At 37.9% G+C, this 20,860-nt stretch overlaps 1 protein-coding gene across 3 annotated transcripts in view; it reads left to right on the forward strand.

Annotated features, from left to right (window-relative positions):
* astn1 (astrotactin 1) overlaps positions 1–20,860 on the forward strand; it is a 263,789-nt gene that overhangs the window by 227,670 nt on the left and 15,259 nt on the right. For all 3 annotated transcript variants that reach the window (XM_053504192.1, XM_053504985.1, XM_053505503.1), the window contains 3 exons: positions 12,853–13,121; positions 14,384–14,517; positions 14,816–14,967. In XM_053504192.1, the coding sequence (XP_053360167.1) occupies positions 12,853–13,121; positions 14,384–14,517; positions 14,816–14,967 (555 nt within the window). The remainder of the gene's footprint in view (positions 1–12,852; positions 13,122–14,383; positions 14,518–14,815; positions 14,968–20,860) is intronic.

Consider the following 20,860-nt stretch of genomic DNA (forward strand, 5'->3'; position numbering starts at 1 on the left):
CATCCCCAGAGGTGAGAGAGTGGTATTTGGTGCAGATTTCAATGAACATGTTGGGGAAGGGAACAGAGGTGATGAGAATGTGATGGGTAGGTTTGGTTCTCAGGACAAGGGCACATACGGACAGATGGTGGTGGACTTTGCAAAGAGGATGGAAATAGCAGTAGTGAATACTTTCTTCCAGAAGAGGCAGGAACATAGGGTGACATACAGTATAAGAGTGGAGGCAGAAGCACTCAGGTGGACTACAATCCGTGGCTATGCTGTAATCTAAAAGAGATCCGTTACTGCAAATATTGATTGGGGAGAATGTAGCAAGACAACGCAGGATGGTGGTGTAAAAGAATGTTTGTTTAGTTTTCAGGGAGGAGTTGAGACAGGCTCTGGGTAGTCAGGAGGTACTTTCCGTTGACTGGATAACTACCACTAATGTGATCAGGAAGACAAGTACGGGGTTGGAGGGTACTTGGTATATCATCAGGAAAGGGAAAAGCGGAAATGGAGACTTGGTGGTGGAATGAGGACGCCCAGGAGTGTATACAGAGAAAGAGGTTTGCTATGCACAAGTGGGTCACTGAGAGGACTGAAGAGAGTAGACAGAAGTACAGGGAGATGAAGCGTAAGATGAAGGTAGAGGTGGCAAAAGCCAAACAAAGAGCATCATGAGGACTTGTATACTTGGATGGACAGTAAGGAGGGAGAGGTGGATCTGTACAGGTTGACGAGGCAGAGAGATAAAGATGGAAAGCAGGTTAAAGTTATTTAAGATATTGATGGAAATGTACTGACAGGAGAGTAATGGGAAGATGGAAGGAGTACTTAAAGAGTTGATGAATGAAGAAAATAAAAGGGGACAGTAGAAAAGGGTGTCTGTTGTGGAACAGAAATCAGCAAAAATTAGTAAAAGTGAGGTGAAGAGGATGAAGAGTGGAAAGGCAGTTGGTCGTGATGACATACCTGTGGAGGTATGGAAGTGCTTAGGAGAGGTTGCAGTAGAGTTTCTGACTAGTTTATTAAACAAGACATTGGAGAGTGAGAGGGTCCCAGAGGAGTGGAGGGAGATGTGCAGAGCTGTGACAACTACCAATGAATAAAGCTGATGAGCCATATTAAGCTGTGGCAAAGAGTAGTGGAAGCTAGGTTAAGGGCAGAGGTGAGCATTTGTGAGCAGTCATATGGTTTTATGCGCTATAAAGAGTACAACGAATGCAGTATCTGTTTTAAGCAGCACTTAAAACAGATACTGCATTCATTGTACTCTTTATAGAAGTACAGAGAAGGTAATTGCATTGTGATTTTGAAGATTTTGAGAAAGTGTATGACAGGGTGTTGAGAGAGAAGCTGTGGTATTGTTTGAGAAAGTCTGGAATGGCAAAGAAGTATGTAAGACATGTATGAGAGCTGTAAGACAGTGGTGAAATGTCCTGTAGGTGTGACAAAAGAGTTTATATCGGAGGTGGGTCTGCATCAAGGATCGGCTCTGAGCCCCTTCTTGTTTGCTCTGGTGATGGACAGGATGACAGATGGGGTTAGACACGAGTCTCCATGGACTATGATGTTTGCAGATGACTGTGCTTTGTAACGAGTGCAGGGAACAGGTGGAAGAAAATTTAGACAGGTGTAGGTACACTCTGAAAAACAGAAAAATGAAGGTAAGATGCAACAAGACATACATGTGTGTGAATGAGAGCAACCCAAGTAGAACAGTAAGGCTACAAGAAGCAGATGTAAAGAATGTGCAGGACTATGTAAAAGTAGTTAGGGTCAACAGTCCAGAGTAGCAGAGAGTGTGGGAAGGAGGTGAAGAGACATGTGCAGGCAGGTTGGAACAGGTAGTAAAAAGTGGCAGGTGTGTTGTATGATAAAAGAGTATCAGCGAAAATGAAAGGAAGACCAGCAATGCTTTACAAATAAAGTGGTGAGACCAGCAATGCTCTACAGCTTATGGACAGTGGCACTGAAAAAAAAAAAAAGACGGCAGAGTTGGAGGTAGCAGAGATGAACAGAGGCTCTCTTTGTAAGTGACAAGGATGGAGAGACAAGAATGAGTCAATCAGAGAGACAAACCGTGTTAGATGTTTTGGAGATAAATCAGGAAGGCCAGATTGAAGTGGTTTGGACATGTTCAGAGAAGAGATTGTAATTATATCCATAGGATAAGGATGCAAAGGTCTAGAGGAGGACCAAAAAAGAGATTTACAGTATGGATGTAGTGAAAGGGGACAAGACATTAGTTGATGAAAAAGAAGTGGATGTAAAGGAAGTTATTTATTTAAATTTGACAAGGCAGGATATTGCAGTACAAAACCCTGAAATGTATCAAATATACACATACTTCAAAACAATTAATTACTTAATAAAAAAAAATTAATAAATTATCTGTTGGATGGAGGCATACGGTTGTAAAAAGATTTGAGACTGTGTAAGACTATTTAATACATACTATATTTTGTGTTAGGTGAAAAGTGTACCAATATCTAAATTACCAAACATAAAGCTAATGAGAAATATTATATGTATATCTATTATCTATTAGTTTTCATTAGCTTGTTGTTTTGTATTTTGGATATTAGATAATATATGTATATAGTTTCAGTGCATTAAAATATCATGAGAAGGTTTTTTTTTTTTTTTTTTTTAAATAACCTAATTGCATAAGGGGCTGAGATGTGGCTTTGATTGTAGGTGCTTTTAAAATAGTGTCTTTCACACTATCAAATGAGTGGGGGGAACGTTTCACATGTCGACTCAAATTGAATCTGTCACTTAGAGAGGAAACTTTGTGAGCAGATGAGTGACTGTTAACATCTCTAGAGAACTGGTTTTCACACCTGTGTAATCCCAGCTTCATTAATAATGTATTTTGGTTTTTCTGTCCAAGCATGGCCTGCAGCTAGGCTTAAAAAAAACATTGGCGGTGTTATCGCACTTTATTTTCTCATTGGGCTCATGTAATGTGCAGGAATAGCTTCTACTTCTTGTTTAACTCTTGTCTTGTGCAGTGAGGTCAACAATGCCGAAGTGATCTACCCTAGCACGACAAATAAAACTCCTCTGAAGTCATGTTTTACTGCATATATTAATCTCAATCATTTAAACTGGACACCACATACAATTTTATATAAAAATATATAAGGTATATAATTGCATATTTTATCGGTTTAAGTTTAACAATTGCTCTATCACGCTCTCTCAGCTTTATAACATCCCTGGAGAAGTGAACATGAATGTGTACACTGTCCACCCACAGTTCTCACACTCTCAGCCTGCTTTTTGTCACTTTCTTTAAACATAAAAAAATCCAAATGATTATATTTTGATACAAGTGCTAAAATATGCAGATACACACATCACCCAACACTCAACACTTTTAGCCTGCTACATCACTAATGAATACGCAGTGGTTTATTTGTACACTAGTAACTCTTCAGTAAAATCATATCCCACTCTTAATTAATTTGTTTGGATAATACATCAGTAACATATCTCTCAATAGCAAGTCACTTAAATGGGACATTTTTACCACCAAAGTCGCTCTTGGCATTGCTAGAAGCATTACACGGTTTAGTAATGCCACCTTTAAACTGCAGATTCCTGTAGTTCAGATTCTCTCTGATTGCTGCAGTGACAGCCAAGGTGCATCAGGAACCATTATGACATCGGGATTTGATAACACAGGCAGTTTGTCTTGTTCTCTCATTCCTAAAGTACTGAGGCATCAGTTAACTACCATTTTGTATACCTCCTCCCCTCCAGTGGGGGCACAGTGTGGATTGTTTACTCCATTTAATGTCCTTCCCTTATTTCCTATGATGTACATTAATCAGACATATTGTAGACTTTATGGGTTAGGTTACATTTACATTTACAATTTTTTTTTTTGTCTCTCAGCTCTATTAATAATGGAGGCCGTTTGTTCATCAATCTTGTCTGGATCTTAGTGTCCTGGTGAGGTTTCTGTGATGATTGTTATTGTGATTTCAGGGTGTTCTTGACGAAATGTCAAGTTTGTGTACTTATGATTCATGAGCTGAGTCATTAGTACTATTAAACTTTTATTATTGCTGGGATTATTGCTGAGGAAAGTCTGTTTTTATTGTTCTCCTTCACATTTCCAGATCTTTTGCAGAGCTTTTTAGTTGGGTTATAATCAGTTTGTTTATTCGTTAATTTATCTTTATGTTTTGACTTATTATGTTCAAGGTTATGTGGGGTTCAGAGTCTAGAGACTGGCCAGTGAGTGCAAGACAGGAGAATTCACCTTGAATAGAAGCGTAATGAATACAAGAACACTTGAGTTAAGTTCAGATGTTATTGCGAATAGAAACTATACAAACTAACTTTATTTTATAGAAAATTCCTACAAGGCAATAAAAAAAGTATGTTTTATATAGAACACAATTTCTTATGCAAGGTAATTCAGAGACAACACTGAAACAGGAAGGAAGAGAAAATAAACTAAATGGTAAAGGGCAAAAAACAGTGCCGTTTTCAAAAGCACGGATGAACACAATTGTTTCCTTAAAATATAGTCCAGCTGAGTTCAGCTGAAAGATGTTATGCTTTATCCTAACTCCGAGCCCTATTAACCGAGCAGGCCCTATTGCTCTGAGATGCCTTGTTGGCGTTGGTCTTATTTTTCCAACATACAGTATGTGAGCTGTATTTAGAAGCGAAGCCAGTTAGTGAACCAGAAGAAGTACTTTGAAAGCAATGTTCACTTAAAGACAATGCAATAATATGAGAAAGAAGACTAAAACTTAAAACTACAACACCAATTAGAGTCTGATTACATCAGCATGTCCATATTTATTGCTAATTTGTTGGTACTTTCACAGGCATGTGTAAAAGTTAGTGCACCCTCTTTTAATTCTATGTTTTTGAATTAAACATAAACATAATAAAAATTATTGTATAAAGGCATAAGTATATGGCAAATACAAATTCAGATAAACAACAACAGTTTTTAACTTCATCATACCATTATTTATTTTTTAAAAAAAGCATGCAGCCAATACTAAGTACTCCTGTACTGCTTTTACAGGATCTAATGTAAGCGACTAAGTTGCAGTGCTTTTAATCATCAGCCCTTGATTAATTGATCATCAGCAGGTGTGCAGACCTTTATAAAAGCAGACGTTTTGGCAGTTTGCTGGTCTGGAGCATTCAGGTGTGTGTTAACACAATGCCAAGACATAAAACAATGGTCTTAGAGAAGCAACTGTTGCTGCCAATCAATTGGAGAACATTATAAAAACCCTTACCAATGATTTGAAGTTCAACATTGTACGGTGAGAGATATTTTTGACGAGGCAAAGCATTCTAACCAGTTGCCAATCTTTCCACAAAGTGGATGAGCAGATTCACCACAGGGTCGTGCAATGCTCACAGAAATACAAAAAACCCAAGAGCTATATCTTAGACTCGCCAGGCCTTACTGAGCATATTAAATGTTAGTCCGTGACAGCACAATTAGAAGAAGACTAAATAAGTATGGTTTGTAAGGGTTGGCAGTAGAAAGCCTCCTCTGATGAACCTGGAAGCGCGACTGACTTCTATTAAACTACATCCAAAAATTCCACAGGGCTTCTGGGAGTCATTTGGCCTTAATGCCCAGAGCCATGGTAGTGCAGGGCTGATGATTTGGGCTTGTTTTTGTAGTCACAGGAGCTGGGCACCTTGCAGTCTTTGTTTGAGTTTTAAAATTGGGTCATGCAACCGGACGATGATTCGAAGCACATTAGTAAATCTACATCAGAAAGGCTAAAAAATACAAGAATTAAGATTATGACATGTCCTACTGTAGTTAAAGTCCAGACCTCAACCTAACTGAAATGCTGTGGTGGAACCTTAAGAGAGCTGTGCATAAGCAAATGTCCAAAAACCTCAAAGAACTGAAGCAGTGTTGTAAAGACGAATGCGTCCAAAACTCCTCCACAGTGATGTGAGAGATGACACATTTTGGCCTGGTGAATAAATGATGGCACAGTGAAATAAAAGTTATATGTTGTTGTTCATCAGAGGTTGTAGTGTATTTCCCTAATACAGATACCTGCTACTAGCAAATGATATATTTTTTTTAATTCTTCCACAAAAAAACTTAGAATTATTAAAAGAAGGACACAAAGTTTTAGAAATGACTTTATGCATAGTACTGAACTGGTGGAGTTTTAGCGACTTTAGGCTGATCTCAGAAAAGTGGAGAGTGAATTGAAACAAAGCTGTTAGATGTAAGCCACTTGAAAAAGGGCAAAGGATGAGCTGAGAGCATGGACCTTCATGTGAATTGTGTGTGTGTGTGTGTGTGAGAGAGAGAGAGAGAGAGAGAGAGAGATGGTGACAGAATGGGGGCTATAGACGAGTAAGTTGATGGAGCAGTCTGTACTTGTGCCCAATTACTCATTTTAGAGGTCAGAGAAGACTGGACCCCAATGACTTCTCTTTTAATTAATCTTTCAACCAGCCACAAAGGAGGCGCGTCTCCACATGCCAACACACACACATACACGCACACGAGTAGAGAGAAAGAGAGAGAGGGAGTTGGAGAGAGAGATGGTGCTTTATATGCAATATACAGTACATTGTTATCCCCAGTGTGGAAGGTACGGTGATCCACATCACTGTGAGTCATGAGATATGAGAGCTTGTGTTAAGATGACTATTTAATGAGCCTGTGTGTAAAGCTTTGTTGTTACCCCAGGTTAATTTCGTTAAAGCTGTGCTATCCAAATCTGACAAAGAGAGGCTTTGTCCTTATATAGATCATACAGGGGCTTAATGCCATTATGGTTACTACCCTACACTCAGCCGTTGGTCTCATCCTCTTTAGCACACTTGAACTTCTAAACACGATATGAACTATTTCACACTATTTCAGTACGCATTATCTCAGTAGTGTGTGATGGGCACAAATGAAGACTGGAACTCTGGACATTATTAATATTTGATCATGCTGCGTCCTGATAAATGTCCTCTCTGTATTCCAGCTTTTTATAAATGATGTGTTAGGAGACATGTTGGATAGCTTTGTGATCACGTTAGTTAATGAAATTGTAACTTACTCATTCTTATTTCCTGATTATGTTGCCCTATTTGATATACAGGACCCATAAGAAATGTAACCATGGTATAGGTACAGTATACAGTATTGGTCCAATGGTATTCGATGCTGATTTAGTATATGTACTTAAGTATATTATGGTGCATGGATCTACCACACACCAGGATACTGTCAAAAATATGGTATACTGTACATGTTGATGTGCCATAATAATAATATTTGTACAGTAATTATAGCAAAGGCTTTGAGAATGAGGTTTATTTGCAATGTTGACCCTTCTTTTTCAAAACCTCTGCAGTTGGCCCTGGCACGCTGTCAATCAATAAAATATAATTTTTGCCTTATGGCAAGATGCTCCATCATGCAGGAAAAGGCATTATTCATCACCAAACTGTTCTTGGAAGTTTGGAAGAAGTTGCTTTTAGAGCTTTTTGTTTTTGTACCATTCTAGATCATTCTTGGCTGAGAAGTAACCCCACACATGAATGGTCTCAACATGCATTACTGTTGGCATGACACAGGACTGATGGTCATAATATATATGTAAAAATTTATTAAATACCTTCACAATTTTTGTGAATTGTGAAATTAATGAGCCTAGTGAATTTTATTTTAATTCTGTAAAGTTGCTTTCCGACAATGGCCATTGTTAACTGTGCTATACAAATAAAATTTGTAATGAATTGAATTGAATTTTGAAACTTTTAATATTACGCACAATAATATGGTACTGCCTGTTCTATACCATAAAAAGTATTATGTTATAACACATCTTATATGGTACAGCATGTACAAACATACCATAGTAGATACGTGATGAACTTTGGTGAATACCATGGTACTTACTGAAAACCCACAGTACCATGAACTACCACAATAGTTACCCTGGTCCTATGGTGCCTACCATAGTATTGTTTGAAGTGCCAAATTATTATTATGTTACAATACGTAGTACATTTTCCTTGGTTATGTCATTAGCTCTAAACAGTTTAATATGGAGGATAGAGGATGTCTCAGGCATGCTTATCTTCTATGACCCTGGGAGTAGATGCTTGTCCCAAAATTATAATTGTTTTATCAGTAGAATTTTAATAACAATCTTATCACATTCACTTTGTTGTGAAATAGTTATCAGGTATCAATCATTATTTAAATTTCTCATCTTATGTGTTCTATGAAACAGGAGTTTAGATGAAGGAAATGCTCAAATCAGCATGACAGCTTTAAATGTGACATTTAAGCCTATTCCCTGGAGCACTTAATAAATCTCTTAAAGAAGAAAAAAGACATGTACAAATTGTTGGTGATGAGAATTACAGCTAATGCGCATGTCAAAAATAGAAATACAGTATTTGCGTTACATTCTAGGCATTCCATTTGTGGAAGGAAAAAGTGCTATGAAAGTGACACAGCTCATTTCTGTCTTTGTTTCTAACATTATGCTTAATTGTACTCCTCAACCCTGAAACTATGACATGCGAGTCGCACCACAGGCCATTCATTATCACACATTCCTGAGTAAGGTTAGTGTCATTACACACCCTCTGCCTTTATTCTGCCTTTTATTATATATTCTATCCTGTCTTAACAGGAGCTCTAAAAGCAAAGTATTAGTTAAAAGAAGTAAAATTTTTGTTTGAAGTAAAACTCAGCCTGCCAGTCATGTTTAAACAACATGAGGACCAACTACAAATGTTATTTGCCAGAAACCAAAGCTGTGCCACCTGCAAACCAAATTATATTACAGCAAAGAAAAATAAAACATGTCTTTTTCATATTCTACACCATCTACACCCAGACACTGCATAGATTATTATACAGTATAGTACAGTATATAGTCTGTCTCACATACATGCCTACAGGGGATCATATTTAAAGCACAAAAAAATGTGATGGATTGGATTTTTAATAATAAGTGATTTCACAGACCCTGTTAGATTGATGAATTATTTTAGAAACTTTCTATTTCATATATATATATATAATGACATTGTATTCCATTTAATATGGAGTTGGTCCTCCTTTTGCAGCTATAATTGCTTAGCAATTGTAGTTGGAACAGCAAAGGGTCTTCCCCAAACTGTTGCTACAAAGTTGGAATAATAGCATTGTCCAAGATGTCTTGGTATTCTGAAGCGTTAAGATTGCTCTTCACTGGGAATAATGGATCTGACGGAAATACCAGAATTTAATATTCTCCTCTGTTGCTTATACACCAATCAGCAATAATCATACAATGCAAAATATTACCCCTAGTATTGTTTTTGTTCCCCTTGTGCCTTGGCAGATCAGATTTGGTTGTCTGGCACATTTCATGGATGCTTGATCATAATCAACATTATTGTGTTCAATATCTTAAATATATTATCCATATTGCCTTGTATTACAATGGCTTAAATAGAACGCACTGTATGCTATCCAGTAAAGGTTTGAAGGACCGTTCTGCTTGTCCTGAATCGAGGGCAAGTCAGGGTGCTTCTGAGTGTTTGGGGTCAGTTGGGATCACAGATAGACTTACCAATTAGTTTACACACTGAAACAAGATGTCAGTGGTGTGTCAGACAGGCCCAAGCTCACGTAAATAAACATGGCCAGTCTCACTTTGACAAGCAGCGCCTTTTGTTAAGAGACAAAAATGCTTGTTATTTAAGAGTTCAGCAGCAGTTATACTCTATGATGTGGTCTACTCTATAAATATATGGTTTCCAGTGCTTATATTCTGTATTATATGTGATTAGTTTGTGGTTACCTTGACAGATGTATTTTCATATTAATGCATAATAAATTAGTGTTATTTGTGTTATTTTGCTTTGCCTGATATTTATCTGAATATTTAAGTAATTCTGAGCAGAAGCAGTCTGCTTAGTTATACAGTAAATGATGTGTATCTATGTATACCAGTGTGCATATGCTTAGCAGTCACTGTGTAAAGAAGAATATCAGGCAGAAGAATGTTTACAGCAGGCTGTTAGGAGCAGTTTGTCTTTTTTTAAGTGAACAGATGTGGTCTGACCACCAGCACAATAAAATGCATCGTTTGATGATGCTACAAAGGTCAAACCATTGTTTAGACCCCACCATGTAGTTAACCTTGTTCAGGACTTTTATAGTCCTAGTGCTTCTTATCCTAAATCCATCGGCTGGTATTTGCAGTCACTTTGTAAACTGCATGAATTTGTGATCCTCTTACCAAATCATTTTTGTCGAAGTCATATCATTTATTATGCATGCTGATCCATCCATTTTGTTTTATGGCATGGGTGACTGAAGTTTATGGTAATCCTCCAGCACCCTCTGTAGTCCACTGAGTGAACTGGCACTGATGAAGCCTGAAGCTCTTGTGTTATATATATATACATTTTTTTACCTCTGAAATGAGTTGAGTAATTGTGTAAATCTCTTAAACAGCCATGATTACTGAGGGCTTACTCATCATTATAAAAAAGTTTTGCTGTTTTTCCCAAGCACAATTATTAATGTTTTTTCTTAGGTTCCCTGATATAATTTTTGTCTTTCTCTGATTTGTCTCTGTTGCAAAAAAAATTCAAAGCTTTTTGTTAAGCTCAGAGCAAATTACCATGGGCTCAGTGTTCTTATTTCTTCCTCTTTTGTGTGTCTTGCAATCTCACCCTATCTTTCAGTTTCTGTGCCTTTTTAAGGCATAGTCTAAGCTAATACCAGTAATATCTCCTTAATCTACATAGGATGGCACATTTTTAAAAAACCACTATTTGCAGTGTTTTATGACTACCTGGTAAAATAGACCAGACAGTTTGTCTTTCCTTATCTCTTAGTCTCCTCTGTGATTAATTAAACTCTATAAAGAGCTTTCGAATCTATACACGCTCAACGAAAGAGCCTAGAGGTGTTCGTCTACTGGTGCATGGTGTCTCACTGAACCCTGGATGCGGATGCCAGCTTCTCCCAAAAGTCATGAACAGGCATTAAATAACAAAAGATTTCTTGCTTGGATCCCTGCTTCAAGAAACCAAGTTTAATTAAATAGCTCATCAGCAGAGAGGGGAGATTTCAGACAAAAGCTCTCCAGCACTACAACCACCACCCCTCTCTCTCTCCGTGTGTGTGTGTGTGTGTGTGTGTGTGTATGGGTGCCCAGTGGATTGATGGGGGCTCGAGTTGACTCTGCTCATTTATAGAATGTAGCGCTTTGGGGAACTGGAGCCCAACAATTTCACTTCTTTATTTGTCTCCTGTTTTCCAAGACGATGAGCAAGCTAACCCTGACAGAGAACAGGCTGAAAGAACTGCGGGTTGTAGCATCAACTCTTTGCTCGTTAGACCTATGCGTTTTTAGAATATGAAGGCTTGCACAAGCAGTATGTTATTCCCTAATTGGCTATTGAACTCAGAAATCACTTGCATATTTGATAAATTCAGCAGAGTAAGCTAACGCAGTTCCAAATTATTTTATGGTAGGAAACACGGAGACAGAAATGATCAGAAACATAGATTGCTTGGATAAATTTTCATTAAATTTTTAACTAAATTCTATTCTATTTAAATTAACTCTATTTTATTTATATTTAACAGTGGTCATTGTCTCAAACCAGCTTCACAAAAATGAAAAGTAAATTTGAAAAAAAAATTTATGGAAGTGTGTATGTATGAGAAAAATGTGTCTAAATACTAATGAGATTGTCCCTAAATGATGCACAGTTGCAGTGAAACACATGCCCTCTGGTTATGGCAGACTTCTGTTAGTTTCGTTTGCAGTTCTGTAGTAACCGGGCGATTCTGATGTTTACGGGATGACTCATATGATGAAATGCATGACACTCATGGTGTCTGTCAGGGTCTGGTGTAGTAGGTTGGTTTGAATTTGTAAAGAAAAAGAAATCTGAAGTATGAATATGAATAGGCAATTAGGCACTTATACAGTATACATGCAGGCAAGTCCTAACTCAGTGATTGCGTTCCTATTTTGCTTTTAGATTTCCCCTATAAATACCAATACTACTACTAATAATAATGGTGTTGTTTTTGTTCTAGATTAGAAAGACTAGATTTTTTACTGTACATGTCAACATGCACAAGGCCAGACCACATGTGTTACCAGGTCTATATGCTATTTCATCATGGATCGCAAGTTATTACAAAGAGCAAATGTGAAATTCTGCATAAAACCTGGCACAGAAATGTTTGACATGATTCGGCAAGTTTATGAGTCGTTCAAGGTGTTTTGAGTGGAAGACGACGAGAAATCAGCTCAAAACCAATTTGACAACTTGTGCATGATGATCATCGGAGAACAATCCACAACAGTCCAGGCAATCCTCACGTGTGATTTAAACCTGCGCCGTGTTTCTGCCAAGTTGCGTCCTCAGGCTGCTGACCCAGTAGCAGAAGGAACATTGGGTCAAAATCTGCCAAGAACTCCGTCAGCGTGCCGTGGATGACACAACTTAGGTGTATGGGTAATGACCTTGACACAAAGCAACAGTCTCCACAGTGGAAGAGCTCATCATCTCCACGACTGAAAAAGAGGAGGCAGGTCCGAAGCTCGACCAAATGCATGCTCATCGTGCCGCAAAATTTCCCGATCGCGGCATTGTGTGTCGAGAATTTATCCCCGGGGCGAGATCGTCATTAGTGAATTTTACTGCCACCTTTTAAGGCGTCTGAGGGAGGACGTATGGCAAAAGTGACCGGATCTGAAACTTTTTGATACCCTCAAGTTTTTCATTTGAAAAACTGAGTAAATAAAAAAAAAACTTATTTGTTTTATGTTTAGCAAAACTCTGTTAGCATTTACATTTTTGCATTTCCTGTTGCAGGTAACTCTCCATCTGATGAATCAGAAGAGCGGGATAAAGAGACACGAGTTATCACTTATCCAGCCTATATAGCCAGCCTACTGGACTTGGGGGCCAAGCGTCTGACAGCAGGTGTGCGTATGGACTGCAGCAGCCAGGGCCAGTGCCCACCCTCCTGCCACCTGTGCCACATGAGTCCTGGGACCCAGAGGCCTTCAGAGCCTGTGCTACTCCAAGTCACAAAGGCAGCACCAATCTATGAGCTTGTTAACAACAACGAAACCTACCAGGTGCGTCTTTTAGATTTGATCAATATTAATTAGTTGTAAGTTATACTTTTTTTAAGGTTCCCCTGGAGCCCATGATAGTAAACTGAGGCCACATAATTAGAAAAAGGTTTCCTGCCCATTATAAATTTTATTTATTAATTTTCATTTAAGCAAACCAACCCGAGAAAAAGATATTCTGACATTTCTTCATAGTTGAAGTTAAACATACTGGTTCATGTACAGTATGAATGTACTACTCCAGATTGTTCTCACTGTAAGTGTTTAGAGAGTGGGACACTGTGCATTGTTGCAGGAGGCGGATATTATACATAGAATATAAAAAACATCCGGAGGATATGGAAATTTATATGCATATACATGCAGTATATTGTTGTATTTGAGGGTGAGTGATCCAAGTGTGGAGAGCAGAAAGGGCAATGTGCCACACATATGTATGAGAGCCTTCTGAAAGCCCTTCATTTCTCCAAGCACTGACAAACACATACTTTCTTTCTTCCTTGCTCAGCTGGGTCTAGACTATGAAAAAAAAAATAATGGTCCAAACTAAAAAAAAAAAAATTGTAATCTTTATTTTTTGTGCTAACACATCACGTCATTGCTGTAGAAAAGTAAATAAATGTTGCTCATGTGTTCTCCTCTGGGGCATGCCCTTTGAAATTTAAAACAATTGTAGCAACAGAGACCATGTGGAAAAAATAAATCCTCAAAATAAAAGCTCCTAAAGGGGTCACACATACTAGTGCAGACTGACACCAGCGGAGTGGCGTTCTGCATCAACCACCATGGGAATAAGTGATAAATGAATAAATAATTGATGCCGCGTATAAAAGTCAGAGTTCTCTTAAATGCACAGCTCGCATTTGACATACCCTGGCAACAATATGTTTCACAGTGGCATCAGGACATAATGTTAAGCAGATTGTGCACCAGCAGTGTGTATAGTGTCTCTTAGTTTATATTTTTTATTAAAAATAACATTCTTTGTTTTTGAATCAGTTGGAGGAAAGACCACATATAGTGTAGGTGTGACGGTAAGGTGTCCACATAGTTTTGGTCGTATTCTTCAGGTTCAGTGAAATAACTTTCTAATCACCTTATAATACATCAATAATCAACAATTCTAGTAAACTTTTCCTTTTTTTTTATTCCCTGTTTTATTTTTTTTACACATCACAATGCAACTGAAATTTTGTTATGAGGCAGAAAAGAAATCAGTACCCTGGTCTCCTACCTTCATTACATATTGTATTTGGCTTTGGCAGGCACTGCAGGAAGCTATGATGAGCATGTTGTGGTGCTCAGGGAAAGGCGACGTCATCGATGACTGGTGTCGTTGTGATTCCAGTGCTTTTGGTGCTGATGGACTACCAACGTGTGCCCCACTTTCTCAGCCCATGTAAGGCATGCAAACGGATATAATGCACACAAACACAGACATTCCTGATGAGTTTGTGATTATGAAGAGCTTTGTATCTTTTAAATGTACTTTACATACAAGCACGCACACACACAAGCACGCACACACACACATGCACATGCAAGCTCTAGACTAGAGCTGCAGCTTCAAAACTTTTAGACCACAAACACGTCCATGAAATGTAATACCAACTTTTATTTTATTATGTGCTAATTTCATATGAGTACTCATATCTCTCAGGAGAGGCTCGCTGACCCATTTGCATTTTTCCGCTCAGGCTCAAGCTGTCCCGCTTATATGAGCCCAGCAGCTCCTTGGTTATTTTGGAATGGAATCATGCTGAACCACCAATTGGTGTGCGCATTGTAGACTATCTCATCAGCCAGGAGAAAATCACTGAGAGGACCGACCACACAAAAGTCGAAACAGGCAAGTAAAACTTCAGTTTTTTATGTTCTATAGAGTAACATACTGTGAGAATGTGTGTCAAAATGCTCAATACTGAATTCTAAAATCATTTATTCCAATTTACTGGTAAGGCCGGTTATGAGCTTGGCACACGTCTTTGCCAAAATGTGCAACCTGTGCTTATTCTCTATGGCCACTAGGTTGTGCTCAATGTCAGTGAAAGAATAAGAAGTATGGCATCTTAAGTTCAGGGGTAAACTCAGGAAAATAGAGGGTGAAAAGGGATAAATTGAAGACTCTGGGTATCATTGACTACCAGAACAGCTTCAGTAAGAACACCATTCCACTGATAAATGCTATCTCGTAAGCAGGGGTAGCTCCGTGGTTAAGGTGTTAGACCACTGACTTGAAGGTTACAACGGTTGAGCCCTTAGGCAAGGCCCTTAACCCTCAACTTTTCAAATGTGTAATGAGATAAAAATGTATAAAGGTGCCAAATGCCGTATGGGTATGGGTAGTTCTTTTGAGGAAGGTGGTGAAGAACGCACTTTGCTACAGACTCATACAGTACGAGTTCAATTGGGTAAATATGCATCCTGGATGGGACCACTCTCATAAAGCTAGATATATTTCATTAGTGTGTTTTGATGATAAGCCCAAAGTACCAAACAAAAGCCATACAGTGAGATAAGAATACCCACATTGATGCCAGCTGACAACATGGCTATGCCAACATGTGCAACTATTCCTTACAAACATGGTGAGTAGAAAAGCAACTCAGACATGTCAAACTTACTACAGAAGGTAACATTTACAGCATTTGGCAGACACCCCTATCCAGAGCGCCTTACATTTTTATCTCATTATACTGTACATCTGAGCTGTTGAGGGTTCAGCGCCTTGCTCAAGGGCCCGACAGTGGTAACTTGGTGGTTGTGAGGTTCAAACCTGGGACCTTCTATTCCGTAGTCCAATGTCTTATCCGCTGAGATCCCCCTACCCCCATATCAAGTTCATCTGCTGTCATTCATGAACAGGACTCTGCGTCTCTACCCGGACACAGGCTCATAGAAACCGGATGGTCGAAGGCAGAAAAATTTCTTAAAACTGTTCTACCTTGAAGTGACTCAACATTAAGTCCAAGATTCTTTTTCGAGACTCTCATTTATTTCTAAAATGAATCCTCAGCTGCCAAGAAGCACCTATTGTACTGGCTGTGCTCAGTTATAAAACCGATTAGGTATTTTTAGTAAATATGGCCCTTTTTATGGTTAAGATTAATCTATACTGTACATACTTGCTACCTACTTATTGTTTGACTTTTTACAGTGTTGACGGGCTACCGAAGAGCCTTGTTATGACTGAATGTAGACGTCTCATTTGTACATTATTATAAATGTCCATAGTGTATGGAGACGAGACATGATGTTTATAGAGGCAGGAGATTAATGCTGCTCTCCACAGCTCTGTCACATTGGTTTATTTGGTTATTCCATTATTTTGAATATCGTGCGCAGATCTTCATGTGGTCCTTTTGAAGCCTGTATGTCTTGGCTTTCTCGTCTGGTCTGGATGCTTCCTTGACCTTCGAGCCATATACATCGCTTCCCTCTCCGTAGTTATTGAGATTGCACCGTCCAAGTTGGACGTCAGACATGATGGCGGTTATAAAAGAGGAGAACATAACATTATATCAAGCCCAAATGTGGGATTGTGAAACATGATGAATGAAGAGGTGCTATTATATGAGCTCAGCTGTATGGGAAGCCAGAATTGTGTGTGTGTGTGTGTGTGTGTGTGTGTGTGTGTGTGTGTGTGTGTGTGTGTGTGTGTGTGTGTTCGTTAATTAAAGACATAAGACCTTATTCTTTGTAAAGACTCTATTGTGTGTTATTCAGTAAGAACTGTTGTGTGACTGTTGGGGCTTTGAAGTGAAATTTGTTCGTAGTGTTACATATTATTGCTTTCTAAATGATACACGCAAACAAAATGTGCTTTTTGTTCAGTACCTCCAATTTTGGCAGAGCATATAATTCAGTAAATGTTCTTAAATTACATTTGTGATATGTCTTTGAGTGGGTAATGACTTTAGAATTTCAGTTGTTTTCCCTAAAAGGGAGATATTCTATTGTAGAATAGAGACTATACGGTACTTTAAAGCTCCACTAGAAAACAAAAACAAAGAATCCTTCAACGCTAGATGAAACCTTTTTTTTTCCCCCAAGAATGCACATACAGTACGTGCCTTGATGTGATAGTCTTGATAATATCCTTAGAGATACATTTCTTTGAGGTTCTGACGAACCTTAATGGATTTCTCATTCAGTAATAAATTAAATTGGAGGATTCCTGTCTTCAATTTCCTCCATAAATTAATTTTAAATGGCTTAATAACAGAATATTATTTATTCCATTTTACTTTTTTTTTTTTTTACTTATAATTTACATGATTTTTTATTATTTTTATATTGTTTTTCTAAGGATCATCTATATATTTTTTTATATTATTATTATTATTTTTTTTTTATTAGGAAATCAGTGTGCAGTATACATTTAGATCCCATCGAGCTGAACAACTTTCATGCTGCATGTCATTGGGTCTAACCACTTATTTTGAGTTGTTTGCAAAATGCACCCAATGGAATTTGAAATACTCCTCCTAGGGAATTGATAGAATAGCCACCAAACCAGGCCAATATGATCTCAACACATTGGCGATGCAAAATTGCGAAGGGATTTTTCATATCTCAAACGGTTCAACTGTGGTAATGCTTTAAAATGATGGCAAATAAAAAGGAACAGGAAGTGGCTAATAACGTCTGTCTTCATTAAGTTATGTACATGGAACTTTAGGATTATGTTAAGAGTGGAACGCTGCTCACATGATATAAAAAAAAAAATAATAACTCTAAGTCATAGCGCCACCAAGCAGGAAGTGTATCACTTTATGAAATCTTAAATTTTGTTTCTTACTTTCACCAGATTTGGTTTAAAACCAGTTGAAATAATGTCAAGACATGGCAGATTTAAAATTGTAAAGGAATTTTTGATCATTTGAATCGTGTTGCTATGGCGAGGATTTAAAAACGGACATAATAGAAAAAACTAATGCTTTCTCATCTTACGAGTGGAATGTTCCAGCCCATGTCACATATAGAGTGGACCTTCTCATGAAAAAGGCCAGTGTGGCTGGGCTCGGGCGTGGCACACGGTCTTCACAGCGCCCCCTGGAACTTTGTTAAAATCGCGCTGCATAACTCATATACATATATGCAAGAGACCCAGGAAAGATTTGGATCTTATTGAGTTGATCAAAGTGCATCTAGTTGTTATCGGATTTGCTAAACAGGAAGTCAGTTACTTTGCACTGTTTGAAAAACACACCCATTGGAATGTGATATACTTCTCTTAGGGCATTTATATGAGTTTGACCAAACACGGTCCAATATAATCTCAAGACATTGAGGATCTTGCATTGTGAAGGGCTGTTTGATATCTTAATTTTCTTTTCTTATCTTAACAGTGGAACATACTAATGTTTTGAAACATTTTTCTTAGATAAAACAACTGCTTGTGAGTATGTTTGCTTAGTTTTTAATACTTTTGTGGAGCTCAAACGGCTCACAATATATTGTTAAATTAATCTCCCCATTGATTAGATATGGGTTTGGCCTGACGCCTGCAGTACTAAACGTTTCCCACTAGATGGTGGTATTGCCCCTTTTTCTTTTATTATGGCTTCATGTTTACAATTTAAACATATACAGAAATAATAAATATAAAACACACACACACACACACTACAAACAGACACACATTACACAACCATCACACACACACACACACACACACACTACAAACAGACACACGTTACACAACCATCACACACACACACACACACACACACACACACACACACACTACATATCTTACAAACACGCACACACACACACACACACACCCAAACACTGTACATCCTACACACACACAAACACGCACGCACACCACTTACAAACAAACACACACTACACAACTATCACACACACAAACAGACACACAGTGTGTCCTACACACACAGTACACACATTATACATCCTAAACACACACACACACACACACACACACACACACACACACACTCAAAAACTACATATCCAGCTAAAACAATGACCAGCCCAAGCACCTGCACCATTATCATTTCCACCAGACCCGGCCCTTATAGTCTTGAACCTATGAGAGAAAGATGTGAGTGTGTGAGTGCTAACATTTGTGATGTGTGCATGTGTATGATTGTTGCATGTTTGATTGTGTAAAGCTGCTTTGTGATGATGTAAATCGTTAAAAGCGCTATACAAATAAAATTGAATTGAATTGAATTGAATTGAATTGAATTGAATTGAAACACTGAGGATGAAAAAAACTCATGAAAATTGTCAGGCAGGTTGGAATCCGCCGCCATTAGGACCTGAGAGTCGCGTGGCCCGGGGCACTCGGGGGCCCCCACGTGAGATTTTGGTGCATATCTCATACACACTAGCACATATGCACACAAAACTACATTTAGAGCTCATGGAGCCGAACATCTTTCGCACTGCATGTCATGTGTACAAGTAGTGCGGCGCAACCGGGTGGCGATGGCTTTTTCGAAGTCTTAACACACTCCAGTAACACTCAGGTTGTGCGGTGCCCCCGGGGGTGGCTATGGCGCTGGGTGCTTGGGCCCGTAATCATCGCTTGCAACTATATTATCCTCTGTTCTTAAATAAGTATGTTTAGGGTAATGCTCTTCTCCCATTATAATATTTTATACCACATTTTTATTAAATGCCTGATTTAGGGTTTCTATTAATGTTTATTACCATTATTGTTATACAGTAGTAGAGGTACAGTACACTGGGACGTATCTGTCATGAGGAAGAGTTTTAAAAGACTTTTCTTAATCTTTATTTTTAATTACTTAAAGAGAAAGAAAGAAAAAAGTTCTGTTGATGGAATGGCTTTTCATAGTTGCTATAATGTCTATTATAACAGGGACTGATTTGTTTCGTGAACATTTTAAAACATCAAAAATTACTGTAAATGGATAATAAATGAATATTGTAATAGTTGGACAGGGGACTTTAAAACACTTTAAAACATAGACAACACCAGTGCTGCTGTCACACATCCTTATATTTCACATTTCATGGTTCACTTAAACACTGCTGTCACACCTACATGCCATATTGTTCCCTTTAATACATATAATTAATACATATTATATACTTCAGTTTTATACTTTGTTACTGTATATTACAGGTATATTTTTTCATAGTGCTTCTACAGTACGCTTTCATTCCCTCTCAGGTCATGAACAATTGGACCTCACTGCATATCATACATGTGTATAGTTGTGTACAGGATCCACATAGGATTTCAGTTTGATTTGAAATTGATATTGTTCTTAGTGCTGTGGTATAATACAGTACAGTACAGTATAACACTTTGCAATAGGCTGTCACGGCCCACCGTTCTTAATTATTTTCTTGTAAGTAACAGCGTTCCCTGTCATGTCAAGACTTTGTGCATCCAGTAAACTGGTATATAATTGATGATCAGTGTTTATATCTTTATATCTTTATGTTATAAGGTGGTAAGGTTCTGGCTGAACAGTGTATACTTTTTAAATCTACTCCAGTTAAATACATAATACAATAACAATGCATACATGAAAACTAGTAATGATAGACAAAGAAAATATTCCAAAGCTAACTTCATACACTGCAATAAAAGAAAAATCTATTAAACTTTATCATTTATTTGTAATAGTCTGTTAATTTTTTTATTTTTCAATAAACCAGTAACATTTCTTTAATTATCAGTCGTTCTGTAATAAATTATAATAAAACCCAATGAAATCTCTCTTATTAGGCGG

The sequence above is a fragment of the Clarias gariepinus genome, chromosome 1 (genome assembly GCF_024256425.1).
Source record: "Clarias gariepinus isolate MV-2021 ecotype Netherlands chromosome 1, CGAR_prim_01v2, whole genome shotgun sequence".
In the NCBI taxonomy this organism is placed as follows: Eukaryota; Metazoa; Chordata; class Actinopteri; order Siluriformes; family Clariidae; genus Clarias; species Clarias gariepinus.